General features: G+C 40.3%; 1 protein-coding gene across 1 annotated transcript in view; it reads left to right on the top strand.

Annotated features, from left to right (window-relative positions):
- The window catches only part of LOC140237109 (receptor-type tyrosine-protein phosphatase epsilon-like), a 31,928-nt gene extending 16,786 nt beyond the window's left edge, over nucleotides 1-15,142 (top strand). Inside the window, exons 8-18 of the mRNA XM_072317048.1 lie at nucleotides 1,281-1,432; nucleotides 2,680-2,815; nucleotides 3,194-3,343; nucleotides 5,260-5,359; nucleotides 5,805-5,888; nucleotides 6,681-6,799; nucleotides 7,523-7,645; nucleotides 8,366-8,540; nucleotides 10,043-10,274; nucleotides 10,946-11,081; nucleotides 14,732-15,142. Of these exons, the coding sequence (XP_072173149.1) occupies nucleotides 1,281-1,432; nucleotides 2,680-2,815; nucleotides 3,194-3,343; nucleotides 5,260-5,359; nucleotides 5,805-5,888; nucleotides 6,681-6,799; nucleotides 7,523-7,645; nucleotides 8,366-8,540; nucleotides 10,043-10,274; nucleotides 10,946-11,081; nucleotides 14,732-15,142 (1,818 nt within the window). The remainder of the gene's footprint in view (nucleotides 1-1,280; nucleotides 1,433-2,679; nucleotides 2,816-3,193; nucleotides 3,344-5,259; nucleotides 5,360-5,804; nucleotides 5,889-6,680; nucleotides 6,800-7,522; nucleotides 7,646-8,365; nucleotides 8,541-10,042; nucleotides 10,275-10,945; nucleotides 11,082-14,731) is intronic.
- Nucleotides 15,143-15,497: the final 355 nt, after the last annotated feature.

Genomic DNA, 15,497 nt, shown 5'->3' with positions numbered 1-15,497 from the left:
GGTTATACGGAAACGAGGACAGAGAAAAAATCCAAATTTTGTCATGAACAAGCAAAGCTAGACGGGTTTTCTTTACATCTTATCATGGATGAATCAAGACTGAACTCCTGATTCCACTTGCGCCTTTATAATATACTGTTATGTCAGAACCAAAATCTCGTATTCACGGTGTAAATGTTTCTATGTCGACCATATCTTGAACCTATTTTTCTACAATTATTCCAGCCATGTCTTCACCAAAAGCTTAAAGTCCAATTTACATTTTCTCTGCGCCGACTGTTTGTGATACTACCTTGTTCTAATCAAAATAATATCGAGCCAATTCCGCTCTCACTGAGGGTTCAATTACACAAATCTGTTTTCCATTTCCTTGTTTCATTGCTATAAACAAACTAAATACGTCACGCAAGTCAGGGCAGGATTACAGTCAAAATATTAGCAAAGTACAGCATATCCAATAAATCTTTTTGAATAGGATATGAAATAGGAAACTTCTGGAATTTCAAGTCTTCCTTGTATGTTTCCATGAAAGTGGCACATCACACGAAAACCCAAATAAATATAAGATACCGCCTTCTCGCATTTCTTCGACTTTAAGTGAGCATTAAACGTGAAAGCGGAAATCGTGTTTACAACTGTTATTCAGCAAGTATACATAGCCCATCCCTGACAATTTGCCTGACAAATCGTTAATGTTAGGTTGTTACGACGCTTTAGTCATGCAAATTAAAATTTGAAGATTTATTATATTCAGTCTTATGCAAATTCAGCTGCTACAGTAGTTGTGTATTGATAAAGGGAAGACTTATGATACTTTGTCATTATCATTCCGTCTGTTTCGTAAGTGTGACCAAAAGTACTGTTAGATGATGATAGTCACAATAACTTTCAAAATTAATGTCCACCTTAACTGAAACATGTATTACCCTCTTTATTAATGTATGTATTACCTCCCTCGGTTCATTTACGGATTAAACAAAAAGTTATCATTGTTATGTTTTTAGTGTATATTATCCTATGTACATTTTTAATGCATATTCTACTGCTGTTTAAAGCACACGGTACCACGCTTCTTGATTTTTAATCAGTTGCACTCAAAAATTTAGTGCCGAAGGCGCCTGTGATATTGACATAAAGTTTGACGTAAACAAAGTAAAGAAATGAAATGAAATGGCGCGCAATGCTGAGCTTTTAAAGGTACATTTAATAAGAATGTCTGCTAAATTCCAGACCCATTTTTGCTCTCAAAACTTTACTCATGGCTAAATCATTTTCCAAAGGGTCCCAACTCCAGAAGGGTGTGTCAGTACCACTACAGGGCGTGGCCAGACAAGGATGTACCCAGGCACTCCGCCTCACTCCTCAAGTTTCTCAGACAGGTGCGCGCCGAGTACGACGGTGGCGGCGGATCTCCCCTTCTCGTGCACTGCAGGTAAACTTGCGAACCTATTTTCTCCCTGAATCGATTTTCGATTCGTACCAATTTTACAATGATTTAAAGGGGAAATACAGTCCAAATTTAAGTCAGGTTGAGAAAGAGTAAAATATTACGAGTTCAACGGTATGATTCTGATCGAAATCGGAGGAAAAATAAGGAAGTTATGACATTTTGGGGGAAAACAGTTCTTGAACAGTCAATATGAATATGCAAATGGAAAAGTGAGCATGTATATTGTCTTCCCCTCACAAGTACCATGTAGTTTGATCATAAAATTTTGGAATTTCCAGTTTTTCATTCGAACGCAATTATGCCCGAGGCCCAAATCTTCGTATATCTAACTGATCACTATTCTGTAGTTATTCAACTAGAAATAGCATCATGTTTCAAACTTCAATGACAGAAACATTGAATGTTCGTCATTTTTTTGTACAATATCAATAGAAAATTGTGAGGGTATGACATGGTAAGCTCATTTGCATATTCATATCCACTGTACAAGAACTGTTTTGCAGAAATTAGCAAAACTTCTTTTTCTCTTTAAGAGATTCCTTTAACCTAAGTGCACTCATTAATGTCATGGGGTAGTACTTGGCAACATTCCTTTGTCTTTGCGTATGAACAAAAAAACATGTATGTTTTCATATTTGAATACAACTGCAAAAGTCAAGCATATCAATTTAATTCAAAATAAAACTCGTGAATCTAGTCTTCAGCTTTGAGGGTGTTCATCCATTCGTTATTATTTATATCTACCATAGTAAAAACATGTAGTCTTAACCTCGTATTCCTATTACGAACTATCACAGACACGGGTCATATCTTGTATTACCGCGACTTTTGTCTTCCCTGAGATATCCCAAACAACAACCATAACAATAATACAAGGTAACAAATTATCCACTTTTTTGTATAATGTGACATAAGCCCCCAGAGAAATTGTGCATACTTTGTATAAAATCGTATAAATTTTCAGAAAAATTGTGAAGCAAAAACTTGTCTGCATATCTTCTATGAAGCGTTTATTCAATGAAGCTCAGTATTTGGGGGAAGGTGCTGCAATATAGTTCGTTCTTTCATGAAATTAAACCCAGTACTTTTAAAGAGTTTCCTGTTTATAGATGTATTATACATGAAATAGCTGTGCTCTGCCTGAGGTTCTCTCTCTCTCTCTCTCTCTCTCCCTCTCTCTCTCTCTCTCTTTCATTGTCTGCTACTTTATCGAACTCGTTGTCTTACAGCGCCGGCGTTGGTCGAACAGGAGTTGTGATCGCAATCGACAGTGTCGTCGCACACGCGAGACGTTCGGAAAGGGTGGAAGTGTACAAATTCGTGAAATACATGCGGCATCGTCGACCATTCATGGTGCAAACTCCTGTGAGTATCATTGACGACGCAAAATTTCTTGAGAGGGGCGCTGGACTTCTTCTTAACTCATTTACAATACCTATAAAAGGTCTGAATGTCAGGCGAGAGAAAACTTAATTTGACATGACGATCTTTCATTGAGGTTGTATTCAAAGTTTGTTCTGCACTTGCTGACGATAATGTTTCAGCGCATATATGTAAGTATATGAAAATATGAGCGTGTGTGCGTGTGTGTGTGTGTGTGTGTGTGAGGGTGTGTGTTTGCGCTTGAGCATGTGTGCTTATGTATCAATGCTCAAGATGTGATGATATTAGTTTCATTAGGCGTGAAAACCACTGGATATAATAGGTCGATGCCCTCTTCGTTCCGTCTCCTGTCTACCACAGGAACAGTACCAGTTTGTGTACAACACCGTGTTGGAAGATCTGCTCTGGGAAGAGACGGAGATCCCAGGGAAAAACTTTTCCCTGCAGTTAGCCCGTCTCAAGCGAAACGTTCGCGGCAGAATGCATTCGAGGCTCAATCAAGAATTCCAGGCAAGTACAGTTCGCTTCAATGAATAATATGTAAGGAGATTTATATGTACATTATATATGTATATATACATAAATATTATACATATATATATATATATATATATATATATATATACCGTATATATCTCGCCGAAGATACAAAAATAAGGAATTTACTCCAGTGAAGCTCGAAAAAAAAATATAGAACTAGAGAATTACCACAAAATCAGAAAAAAAATACAACGTGGGGGGATTAAGTGCTTTGTTTTTAATCAAAAGGCACGTGCTCAAAATAGAGAGATAGAGAGAGAGAGAAAAAGCAACATGCTTGAAAATGCGTAGATGCCTTTGTTTTAGACGAAAAGCTAGAACTTGAGAAGAGCGATATTCTATACTTTCGCCCCACTGGCATCGTTTTGGTTGAAAAGGCGATAAGCCGGCTAGACGGCTCTTTCAGGAGTGAAGGTGACAATTTTGAAGTAATTCATTTTGTCGCTACGGATGAGGCAGAATAAAGCAAGTTGCTTTCGCGCCATACGCTATAGGCTACCATTTAAAAAAATGAAATTGCTCTTAGGCGACTTATACTGACATAGACATAGCTCTCGCCCATAACATCAGTCTTATGGAAGGGAAATCCGCCATCAACGGTTAGAGAAAGTGGCCTCTGTCATGGCACCGAACAATTACAAGTACAATTACAATATTAGTATTTCTATAGCGCTCTTACAAATAGTACAAATGTATCACAGCGCTTCACAAATCCATCTTTCACTCGGGAGGTAGGAGAAAAGAAAGATAGGAAAAAAATACAACAAACAAGGAGAAAAAAAAAGTACATAATGAATCAATCAGTTATTGAAAAGGAAAGTCTTCAACGACTTCTGGAAAACTGACAGAGATGGTGATTCCCTGATACTTTGAGGGAGCTGATTTCATAGGCGTGGGGCAGCTGCTGAGAAGGATCTGTCTCCTGTCCGAGTGAGAGTCCTAGGGACAGACAGCCGGGTTGGGTCTTGGCCTGACCGCATTCCTTGTCTTTTAGATTGGTGACGTGAAAGTAGACTCATGAGGTAAGATGGAGCACAATTCTGAAGACATTTGTACGTGATTGACAGGATTTTGTAGGCGATTCGCTTTTGCATAGGGAGCCAGTGTAATTGCTGAAGAAGAGGAGAGGCATGGTCACGCTTCTTGGCTAGAAAAACCAGCTTTGCAGCACGGTTTTGAGCACGTTGAAGGCGCTGGACATTACTTGAAGAAGTACCTGACAGCATGGAGTTTGCATAGTCTATTCTTGAGGTAACGAGAGCTCTCACAGCATGCTCACAAGCTTTCTTATCGAGGAAAGGCCTGATACGTGCAATATTTGAGAGATGAAAATGAAGCGAACTGCTTAGAGAAGAAACGTGGTGATTCAGCTTCATGGAGGAGTCAATTTCGACACCCAGGCTTCTAACTAAACTTGATGGATGAATGACGACATTACCAACAGTCAGGGTGACATCAGATATCAAGGGATGGAACCGCGGATTAGCGACAGCAAGGAATTCAGTTTTGTCACAGTTCAGTTTCAACAGATTACCCTCCATCCACAGCTGTAGGTCCCTGACACATGCAGATAATGTGGTGAGAGCAAGTTCAATTGCCTGACTGTCCTTCGGGTCTGCAGACTAAGGTCGAACTGGACCAGGCGTAGCCACATACTTCAAGATGACTCATCCAGCAAACATACCAGAACATACTGTGTCTGTCATTTCTTGATACCAATGATGTGACACACGGACATTATAGAAGCAAGTTTAGAGTGAGAAAGATAAATTTGAGAGTGCCCCTAAAGTCACTACGATAATCTTATTGGAGGAGTCGTTTTGTCTTTCAAATATTTATGTATTTAATTCATGATGTCGTTTTGGTGTTTATGGTTTTATAATTAGAAACTGAAGACGCTATGCCCTGATCCGCCCGAATGCTCAATGAGATCTGGAAAGATGGCAGAAAACCGCTCAAAAAATCGCTATGGCAACACATTACCCTGTAAGTACAAATTCATCAGATATCTGCAAACTCGATACTGACATCCCCCTCAAGCACCGCCACTCTATCAATCTATCACTAAGTTACTTGCTTATAAACGTTAAATGCTACTTTAGAGATCATGTGAAACAAATCAATCCAAGTCAAATCACAGCTTTATTAAGCACCAGTAGAAGTAATAGAAGTAGTACCGCGATTACCAAAAAAAAAAAAGAGAAAAATTACTACTACTACTACTACTACTGCTACTAACTACTAATACTACCACTGTAATCAGTCAGTACCATCCCTCGGTCCTTATTTTTCACGTCATTATGATTACCATTACTAGCACAAAATTCTGCAGATTCACTGATGAGACCAAAAGAATCATGAGGACGTATTGCGATTGTAACATGCATTCCCATAGTCTCACTTCTTCATCATTTCACTGTTCCTCCGAAAGTGCAAAGGAACCGTGTGATACTACAGACGAGAGATAGCCCTGAAGCTGACTACATCAACGCCAGCTTTGTCAGGGTGAGTTGCTGTCAAGTCGTGCGCTATCCGTTTATATGTGATGTCCATTCATATCACCACCGGTCTGTAGTCCCACAGTCCAACGCCTAGTGCTCCACTTTGTTGCCCTACGAGTCGTAGATGACCGATTCCACTTCCACTGGATTCCCTTCCAATATCATCGTGCCATACTGATTGCGTTGCCAGAATAACAATTTAACTGACGAATGCAATTTAAAGCTGTGATTGTCTTGTGGTAGTACCATCTTAAAGGGATGTTACAGTTTCAGTTGTGATACGGCTTCAGGTTTCCAATGTTTTTATGATGATTTGAAATACTTAGAATCCTGTTATGAAATATTAAAAAGCATATAATTCTAAAGGGAATCCAATGCTTATTTGATGGAAATGGATTAGACATCCAAAACAGAGCAATCCTAATAAAAAGATAGGACCCACCTGTTATTAGAATCGCTTTGTTTACTTTGTTTTAGGGTCTCTCAGCCATTTCAAAACCAATTTTCATCAATATATTAAAGTTTGAATTCCTCTTGGAATTGTATGCGTTTTACACTGTTTTAACATTTCATGAAGTGGTTTCTAAGTATCTTGCAAAAAGTTTTAAGCTGAATCCTCACCTAAACCAATACTATATTATCCCTTTAAAAACGAAACATTGGTCATTAATACGCGGTGGGACAGGCAAGCAATGAAAGTCTAAAGTCGGGCGGTATGAACCCATTTATCATTACGAACCGCGCGTTACAGAGGGAATCATAATAACTTTGAAAGTTTTATCTCCCGCCCTGATAGGCACGTCAAGGCAGTTTCATCACGACGCAGATGCCGATGCCTAACACCGTGTGCGATTTCTGGACAATGGTAGCGGACTACAAGCCTGCCTACATCATCATGCTGAATGAGAATTATGGGACTGATAAGGTACGTTTGACATGTTTGACTATTCAGTGCCATGTCACTGACTTTCCATCTCATTTCGTTTTACCAGGCAGGTTATCACACAGTGCAGGTTATCACACTTATCAGGAAGGTAATCAGTTTATCATGTTCCATGGTCATAATGGTGTGGAATTTTTACCTAGCTTTTGTTAGACTATTACTGATGACAAAGCCTACTGGACAAGCAGTAGTAACAATGAATATAGCGATCATAATGATTATCATCATTTATTCTTTACTCGCAAACGAGTAAGATGCGATTGCTGCAACATCAAACCCAGGATTTCCATGGCTAACAGCTTTTTCCTCGCAATCAAAACGAACACCCTGCAATGTTAAGATTGTATTGATTGAAAATTAAAATAAGCTGAAAGTTTACTCATGAACAAACCTTGTATTGTTAGTGGCAAAGATTTGTCAGTTCGTATAACTGACAATTTCATTTATGATTGGCTTTAGAAAAAGTAACTTCATGAATTGTTTGCAATGACTAACTAACAGCGTGGAAGGGCGTACTTTATCTTATAAGATAATGTCATTTTGACATCATTTATGATTCCACATTAGCCTTCGTGATCTACCAGTTCGAAGAAGGATAGGTCCATCCCTGTAACTCGAAGTGAGTGACTCTCTATGTACAAGTAGCAAGGGAGAATTTTTCAACACGAAATCACTCCAAAAATGCTTGCTTGTATTCCACTGTAGAGCGACGTCCAGTACTGGCCTGACTCGGGATACAGGAGATACGGACCCTACACGATCTCAGCTTCAGTTATCAAGCAGGATGTCGACATCATCGTCAGATGTCTGACCGTCGAGAGTTCATGGGTAATAAAAGAAATAGTTCCAACGATTAATCCCGATTTGATAGCACTCCAACGGTTAATCTTGATTTGATTTTACATGATTTCATTGCGAGGTGTATGATATCGAACAAAGAGAGCTTGTATGGATAAGAAGTTTGCATATCGTAGATGCGGAACATTATTAATGCCCCGAAGAAGACAAGATGATTCTTTGCCTTCCTGACCTTGTTTTGTTTTCCCCGATAATGCAAATAGGCAAGATATCTCAGACCTTGTCCTCTCGAATTCCTTGATTCGTGAGGGCGAGCAGACGAGACGTGATATCGCGTCACCTCAACTTCCTTGACCCCTAGAGGGTGACCACATGAGATGTTAATTCTCGTCATCTCGATATCCTGGATCAGGGAGGGTGAGCAGGTGAGATATGAGATCTCGTCACCCCAAATTCCTCCACCCGTGAATACAAACAGTCAAGATATGAGATCTCATTATCTCGACATCCTGGACCCCTAGTAAGATCTTCTCACATCAACCTCCATTACCCCGAGAGGGCAGGCGACGCGATGCGAGATCTCATTATCTCGATTTCCTCGACCCCTGGAGAACTAGCAGTCAACAGGTGGGAAATCGTTATCTCGAATTCCTGGACACATGAGGCTAAAAAGCTCGTTTTTTTACTTCCTGGACTCATGGGGGGGGGGGGCGTCGAGATGAAGTCATCTCGACCTCCTGGACCCGTTAGGGTAAGCAGTCGAGATGTGAGATCTCGTCACCTCGAATTCTGGGATTCGAGAGGGCGAAGAGTCGAGATGTGAGATCTCGTCACCTCGAATTCTTGGATCCGAGAGGGCGAACAGTCGAGATGTGGGATCTAGTCACCTCGAATTCTTGGATTCGAGAGGGCGAACAGTCGAGATGTGAGATCTCGTCACCTCGTATTCTTAGATTCGAGAGGCGAGCAGTCGAGAGGTGAGATCTCGTCACCTCGAATCCTTAGAATCAATATGGCGAGCAGTTGAAATGTGAGATCTCGTCACCTCGAATTCTTGGATCCGAGAGGCCGAACAGTGGAGATGTGAGATCTCGTCACCTCGAATTCTTGGATTCGAGAGGGCGAAGAGTCGAGATATGAGATCTCGTCACCTCGAATTCTTGTATTCGAGAGGACGAGAAGTCGAGAAGTGAGATCTCGTCACGTCGAATTCTGGAATTCGAGAGGGCGAGAAGTCGAGATGTGAGATGTCGTCACCTTGAATTCTTAGATTTGAGAGGGCGAGCAGTCGAGATGTGAGATCTCGTCGCCTCGAATTCTTAAATTCGAGAGGGCAAGCAGTCGGAATGTGAGATCTCGTCACTTCGAATTCTTACATTCGAGAGAGTGAGCAGTCGAGATGTGAGATCTCGTCACCTCGAATTCTTGTATTCGAGAGGGCGAACAGTCGAGATGTGAGATCTCGTCACCTCGAATTTTTTGATTCGAGAGGGCGAGTAGTCGAGATGTGAGATCTCGTCACCTCGAATTCTTGGATTCGAGAGGTCGAGCAGTCGAGATGTGAGATCTCGTCACCTCGAATTCTTAGATTCAAGAGGGCGAGCAGTCGAGATGTGAGATCTCGTCACCTCGAATCCTTAAATTCGAGAGGGCGAGCAGTCGAGATGTGAAATCTCGTCAACTCGAATCCTTTGAATCGATATGGTGAGCAGTTGAGATGTGAGATCTCGTCACCTCGAATTCTTAAATTCGAGAGGGCGAGCAGTCGAGATGTGAAATCTCGTCAACTCAAATTCTTGTATTTGAGAGGGCGAGCAGTAGAGATGTGAGATCTCGTCACCTTGAATTCTTAGATTTGAGAGGGCGAGCAGTCGAGATGTCAGATACAATTGTACCATAATTTCGGTTTCCTGGACCCGGCAGGACATGCAAGGAGGCAAGTCATCTAGATGTTTCGGCTTCGCGAAGGCGAAGACCTTCAACCAATGAAAAGCCGGCTTTGCAAAGGCAATACATTTAAGTAATGAAAAGTCAAACTTCGGGTCAACTATGCTGTCATATTTACAAGGCCAAGTGTCGTAATTGTACCCGTCAAGTCCCAGAAACTGCATACTAGTATCTGTTGTTTGGTGCTGTACTTGTCAGTGGTGATATTTATCTACACTTTGTGTGAGGTAGAGTAATGTAAGTAAATTCTATTTCGTGTAATCGTTTGTTGTTCATACGAATTTGATTGTTTTGTTTGCAGAAGTTCCATAATGCTAAATTGCTCAATTCACAATTGAGTTTTCAGTTAGCGACATTATCGTAAAAGATTGGAGTTCGTGTTTCTCTTTTACAATGGCTTAACAAAATGATAATTCATTTCGATTTTGAACAAATTGATTGAATTTAAAAAGGTTCATATTATCATAATCTTAATTACAGATCCGAACTCCGAGGAACGTGACCCAGTATCAGCTCCGGCGCTGGCCGCGCAGCCCGGCAGAGAACTCTACCTGCGCAAGGTCACTACTGAAGCTCGTGAAGAGACTCCGTCGTTGCCACCCGTGGGAGAGCTCCTCGGACTTTCCTCTCCTGGTTCATTGCTCGTAAGTTCATGGATGCTGCCGTCACGCAGCGACACAGTCGGTACAGGGGGCCTGTGTGGAATGAAGATGTAATATACAGGGCTGATGCTATATTCTAAAAGATGAGTGGGCCTAGTTCATGGGAACAGGACGCCCATGGAGACATTTTGGATGATAATTGATAGTGTAAAGGGCTTAATATTTTTTTTTGGTTCTACTTTCGGGGTTCGCCGGCTGACAATTAAGAACAAAACGATACAAAAACCGGCTGACACTTCACAGTTTTTTATGCCACTCCTCCAGCAACATCGGCTGCTACCAAACAAAGATAAACAACAAAATATAAAACCAAATATATTTTTTTCTGAAAAAACCCAAATGTATGAGTGCCAAGTGGCAAGACCCTGTATACTCGTATGTATTATGCAAAATAAAAAGGAAGGCCCGGCTACCCCCCCCCCCTCCCGCCGTGATAGAGGGAGAGAAAAAAATAAAGAAGAAAGGAAACAGTAACATGAACAAAACAAAACAAAGGCATCTTTTTATTCATATTGAACTTGTCGAAGATGTCTTTTGAATAAACTATTCATCATAGAGTATCACATCAACAAACAAATAAATTTCTTTCTATCTAGGCTCGGACTGTGGATGATGTCAGTATATCGTGGAAATTTAACTGTGTAGGATTTTATTTTGAGAAGCCGGGAGAATGCCATGACAAATATCCTAGTAATGCTTTTCTTTGTTATTTTTGTTGTAGGAACGGTGTTGGTCGCACAGGAGTGTTCTGTGCTGTCATGGAGTGCATTCATCAGCTTGACAAGGAGGGTGCTGTAGATGTCTTCCAGACCGTGAAGATGTTGAGAGTCGAGCGACCACACATGGTCCAGACTGAGGTGAGACTTATAATGAGAGAAGGATCGGTATGACCTATGCTTCAGAGTATTCAACCAAGGCAAGGTTTATATTGAGGCAAGACTCAGTGTGGTGCGAGGTTAATGAGGCAAATCTCACAGTGAGGCAAGGTTAATAATGAGGCAATTTCAGAGTGAGTCAAACCTCAGAGTGACTCAAGGCTGAAAAAGGTCTCACAGTGAGGCAAGGTTAAAAATGAGGCAAATCTCAGAGTGACTCAAGGCTAACAGGTGTCACAGTGAGGCAAGAATACTGAGGCAAATTTCAGAGTTAGTCAAATCTCAGAGTGAGTCAAGTATAACAAAGGTCTCACAGTGAAGCAAGGTTAATAGTGAGGCAAATCTCAGAGTGAGTGCAATCTGAATTAGTCAAGGATGACGCAGGTCTCACAGTGAGGCAAGGTTAATAAGGCAGATTTCAGAGTGACTCAAGGCTGACAAAGGTCTCACAGTGAAGCAAGGTTAGTAATGAGGCAAATCTCAGAGTGAGTCAAATCTGAGTTAGTTAAGGATGATGCAGGTCTCACAGTGAGGCAAGGTTAATGAGGCAAATCTCAGAGTGACTCAAGGCTGACAGGTGTCACAGTGAGGCAAGGTTACTGAGGCAAATTTCAGAGTTAGTCAAATCTCAGAGTGAGTCAAGTATAACAAAGGTCTCACAGTGAAGCAAGGTTAATAGTGAGGCAAATCTCAGAGTGAGTGCAATATGAATTAGTCAAGGATGACGCAGGTCTCACAGTGAGGCAAGGTTAATAAGGCAGATTTCAGAGTGACTCAAGGCTGACAAAGGTCTCACACTGATGCAAGGTTAATGAGGCAAATTTCAGAGTTAGTCAAATCTCAGAGTGACTCAAGGCTGACAAAGGTCTCACAGTGAAGCAAGGTTAATAATGAGGCAAATCTCAGAGTGAGTCAAATCTGAGTTAGTTAAGGATGACGCAGGTCTCACAGTGAGGCAAGGTTAATGAGGCAAATCTCAGAGTGACTCAAGGCTGACAAAGGTCTCACAATGGGGCAAGGTAAACACTGAGGCAAATCTAAGAGTGAGTTAAGGAAGACGCAGGTCTCACAGGGATGCAAGGTTAATGAGGCAAATCTCAGAGTTAGTCGAATCTCAGAGTGAGTCAAGGATGGCGCAGGTCTCAAAGGAGGCAAGGTAAATAATGAGGAAAATCTCAGAGTGAGTCATACCTCAGAGTGAGTCAAGGATGAAGTAGGTCTCACAGTGGTGGAAGGTTAAGCAAGTCTTAGAGTAAGAAAAGTTTATGATTCAAATCTCACAGTGAGTCATGGTTAAGAATGACACAGGTCGCAGAGTAAGGCAAGGTATAGAATGGGTTAGTTTCAGAGTGAGGCAAGGTTTACAATGAGGCAAGTCTCAAAGTGAGGTATGCATCAGAATGAGGCATGTGCCCAAGGTTAAAAATGAGGCAAGTCTCAGCTGAGTTTGGTCTTTTAATAATAATAATAATAATAATAATAATAATAATAATAATAATAATAGTGGCTACTTGTATAGCGCACAGGTCCACTTTTCAGTGCTCATGGCGCTTCAAAATGAAAAGATATATATTTACATGCATATACATATTCAAACATTTCAACAAATAAGAAAATGGTAAACAAAAACAAATATATACCAAATAAAGAATACAACATATACCAATTAAAAATACAATATTGATCCAATATTAATGACATACAGCAATTACAGTCCTCAGTATAAAAGGAACAGATAAGTTTTAAGTTTGGATTTGAATGACTCTGTAGATGACAGTTCCCTTAACTGAAGAGGTAACTGATTCCACAATTTCGGTCCCATAACGGAAAAAGCACGATCACCATACCCATGTTTTACTCTGGGTGTTTGGAGTAAGAATGCATCTGATGATGAACGTAGCCTTCGTGCCGGAATGTATTTTTGAACAGAATTACTTATGTATATTGGGGAAAAAGAATGAACTGAATGATGTACTAATAACAGAATCTTGAAAATAATCCCTTTTTTCTACAGGTAACCAATGTAAGGAACGGAGAACTGGTTACATGGAATCAAACTTATTAGTAAAAGTTAACAATCGGGCAGCAGAATTTTGCAACCGTTAAAGTTTTGTGACATCTTTTTTTGAAAGATTACACAACGATGAATTCGAAAAATCCAACCGAGAAGAAATCAAAGCATGAATAAGTATCTCAGCTGCAGATTTAGACAAATAATGCAATGGCGGATGACAATGAAGACACAGTGGGTTTAAAAGACAAATATAGTTGTATATCATCCGCATAACTATGATAACTAATACAATGCTTGCGAAATACTTCACTAATTGGTTGCATATACAGAGAAAAAAGCAGCGGCCTCCAACAGAATCTTGAGGTACACCAAACTTTGTCATAGTTTTACAAGAGGTAGAATCACCAATTCTAACATAATGAGATCGATCACATAAGTAGGATATAAACCAATCAAGAACAGTTCCTTTGATGCCCAAATATCTCAATCGTTGAATCAGAATAGCATGATCAACTGTGTCAAAAGCTGAGCTCATATCAAGCATGATAAGAGCAGTGATGTTACCACTATCTAATTCTCTGAGAGTTTTTTTTTTTAGTATCGCTCATTTCCCATTCATTTTCTTTTTATGTTTCATAAAAGATTTGATTTCACCTCAGACAGCTAGATCATTGTGTTCTAAATTTTGTTGGTTTGGGTACAAGCTGCGAATAACTTGTAATATAATTTAGAAGACACTGAGTGCAGTGCTCTTTAAATAATTCAAGTTCAAGTTCATTTCCAAGAAACAAATAGTTAGATATACAATAGATGTTCGTATATACAGATGTCAGGAAATCAGTACAACAATGCGATGAACATAATAAAATGTGATAAAGACACAAGTAAATTATCAACAAAGATACAAAGAAATATTATATTAATATGGTAAAGGCAGAAACAAAATCGCTGGAAATGGAGGGGACTGCTAAAAAGCAGAGCTTGTAGTATGCAGTCCCCTCGTGAGAAAAAAAAATGAGAAAACAAATTGAAAAAAAAAAGAAGGCAATTTGCCTCAGTGATACAAAAAAGACAGAGTAATACACCCATACATGCACACGCGAGGACGCACATTAACGCAAGACGGCTATTTTGTAAAGGAAGAAAGGATGAGAGGACAGAAGGATTAGTGAGGAAGGTAGTAAGTCCGAGGTCGACAATAAAGGGGGGGGGGAAGGAAGTGGTGGGTCATAACCAGGGCACTGGAGGCACAGAAGCTCCGGCTCGCCGATGTACAAAAAGTAGTTAAATCAAACAATTTTGAAAATCAAAAGTAAAGAAAAAAAGTAACTTACTATATTGCAGACGAGTTTTTTTTTTTTTTGGATCATTCTTTAACTTTTAGTAAAAGGTATGAAAACTTTATGTTTCTTTTATATTGTTATCAAGAGAATTCCAGAATTTTGGTCCAGAAAAGGAGAAAAAAGATTTTGAAAAGACCGCCCTCGTCAAAGGCAAATGATATTCATGGGATTGACGGGTTGGATATGCATGAAGAGTCAATAATTCTGTCAATAATTGCATTTTGCAGTACAATCCAATAATTATTCGCATTTGATTATCTCGTATGCTTATAAAGGAAGAGTATTTCTTTACATACGACACCATCAACGAATACATCGGTGCGGCGAACGACGTCAAAGACGAAGAAGATGTCATATACGTCAACACAGATGGAAAGATTGCGGGTGAGTCGTCTAACTGCGATGAAGCCGTGTACGCCAATACAGATGGAAAGGGTCTGAGTCAGTCGCCCGACTGTGACGAAGCCCTGTACGTCAACACTCAGTCTCCTAGGAAGGTGGCAAATCCATCGCCTGACTGTGATGAAGCACTGTACGTCAATACTGACGCGCAGGTTGTAATTGAGTCCTCTAACAGTGAAAAGATCGTCTACGCTAATCTGGATCCAAGGGTAGACGGAGACGGTGGCGACAACGACGACGATGACGACATTGCAGCGGTATACCAAAATATCCCACATGTGTAGAGAACGCCCTCAACGTGCACACCGTTGAAAGTCAAACTCAAATAGGATTTTTTACATGGTTTGCTACGCTTGTGGTGAGAGAAATGTTATGTAATGACCACATTATATCATGCTTTTCTTCAAATATTCAATTTGCATGCCGACAGAGTGACACGAGGGCAACTGTCCATCATAAAGCAAATCATGTGAAAACATGACTTCAGGGTGAATTGACATATAGTGTCGTTATTTTCCATCATACCCGCCTAAAAATGTATGGGGATAGATCGTTCTCTTCTGTTGCGCCACGTCTGTGGAACTCTCTACCAGTCCAGCTTCGAAATTGCAACAGCCTCAATACATTCAAGTCTGAACT

This window comes from Diadema setosum, chromosome 13 (genome assembly GCF_964275005.1).
Source record: "Diadema setosum chromosome 13, eeDiaSeto1, whole genome shotgun sequence".
Classification (NCBI taxonomy): Eukaryota; Metazoa; Echinodermata; class Echinoidea; order Diadematoida; family Diadematidae; genus Diadema; species Diadema setosum.
Note: the sequence above shows the minus strand (reverse complement) of the source record. Positions and strands in the feature narration are given on the sequence as shown.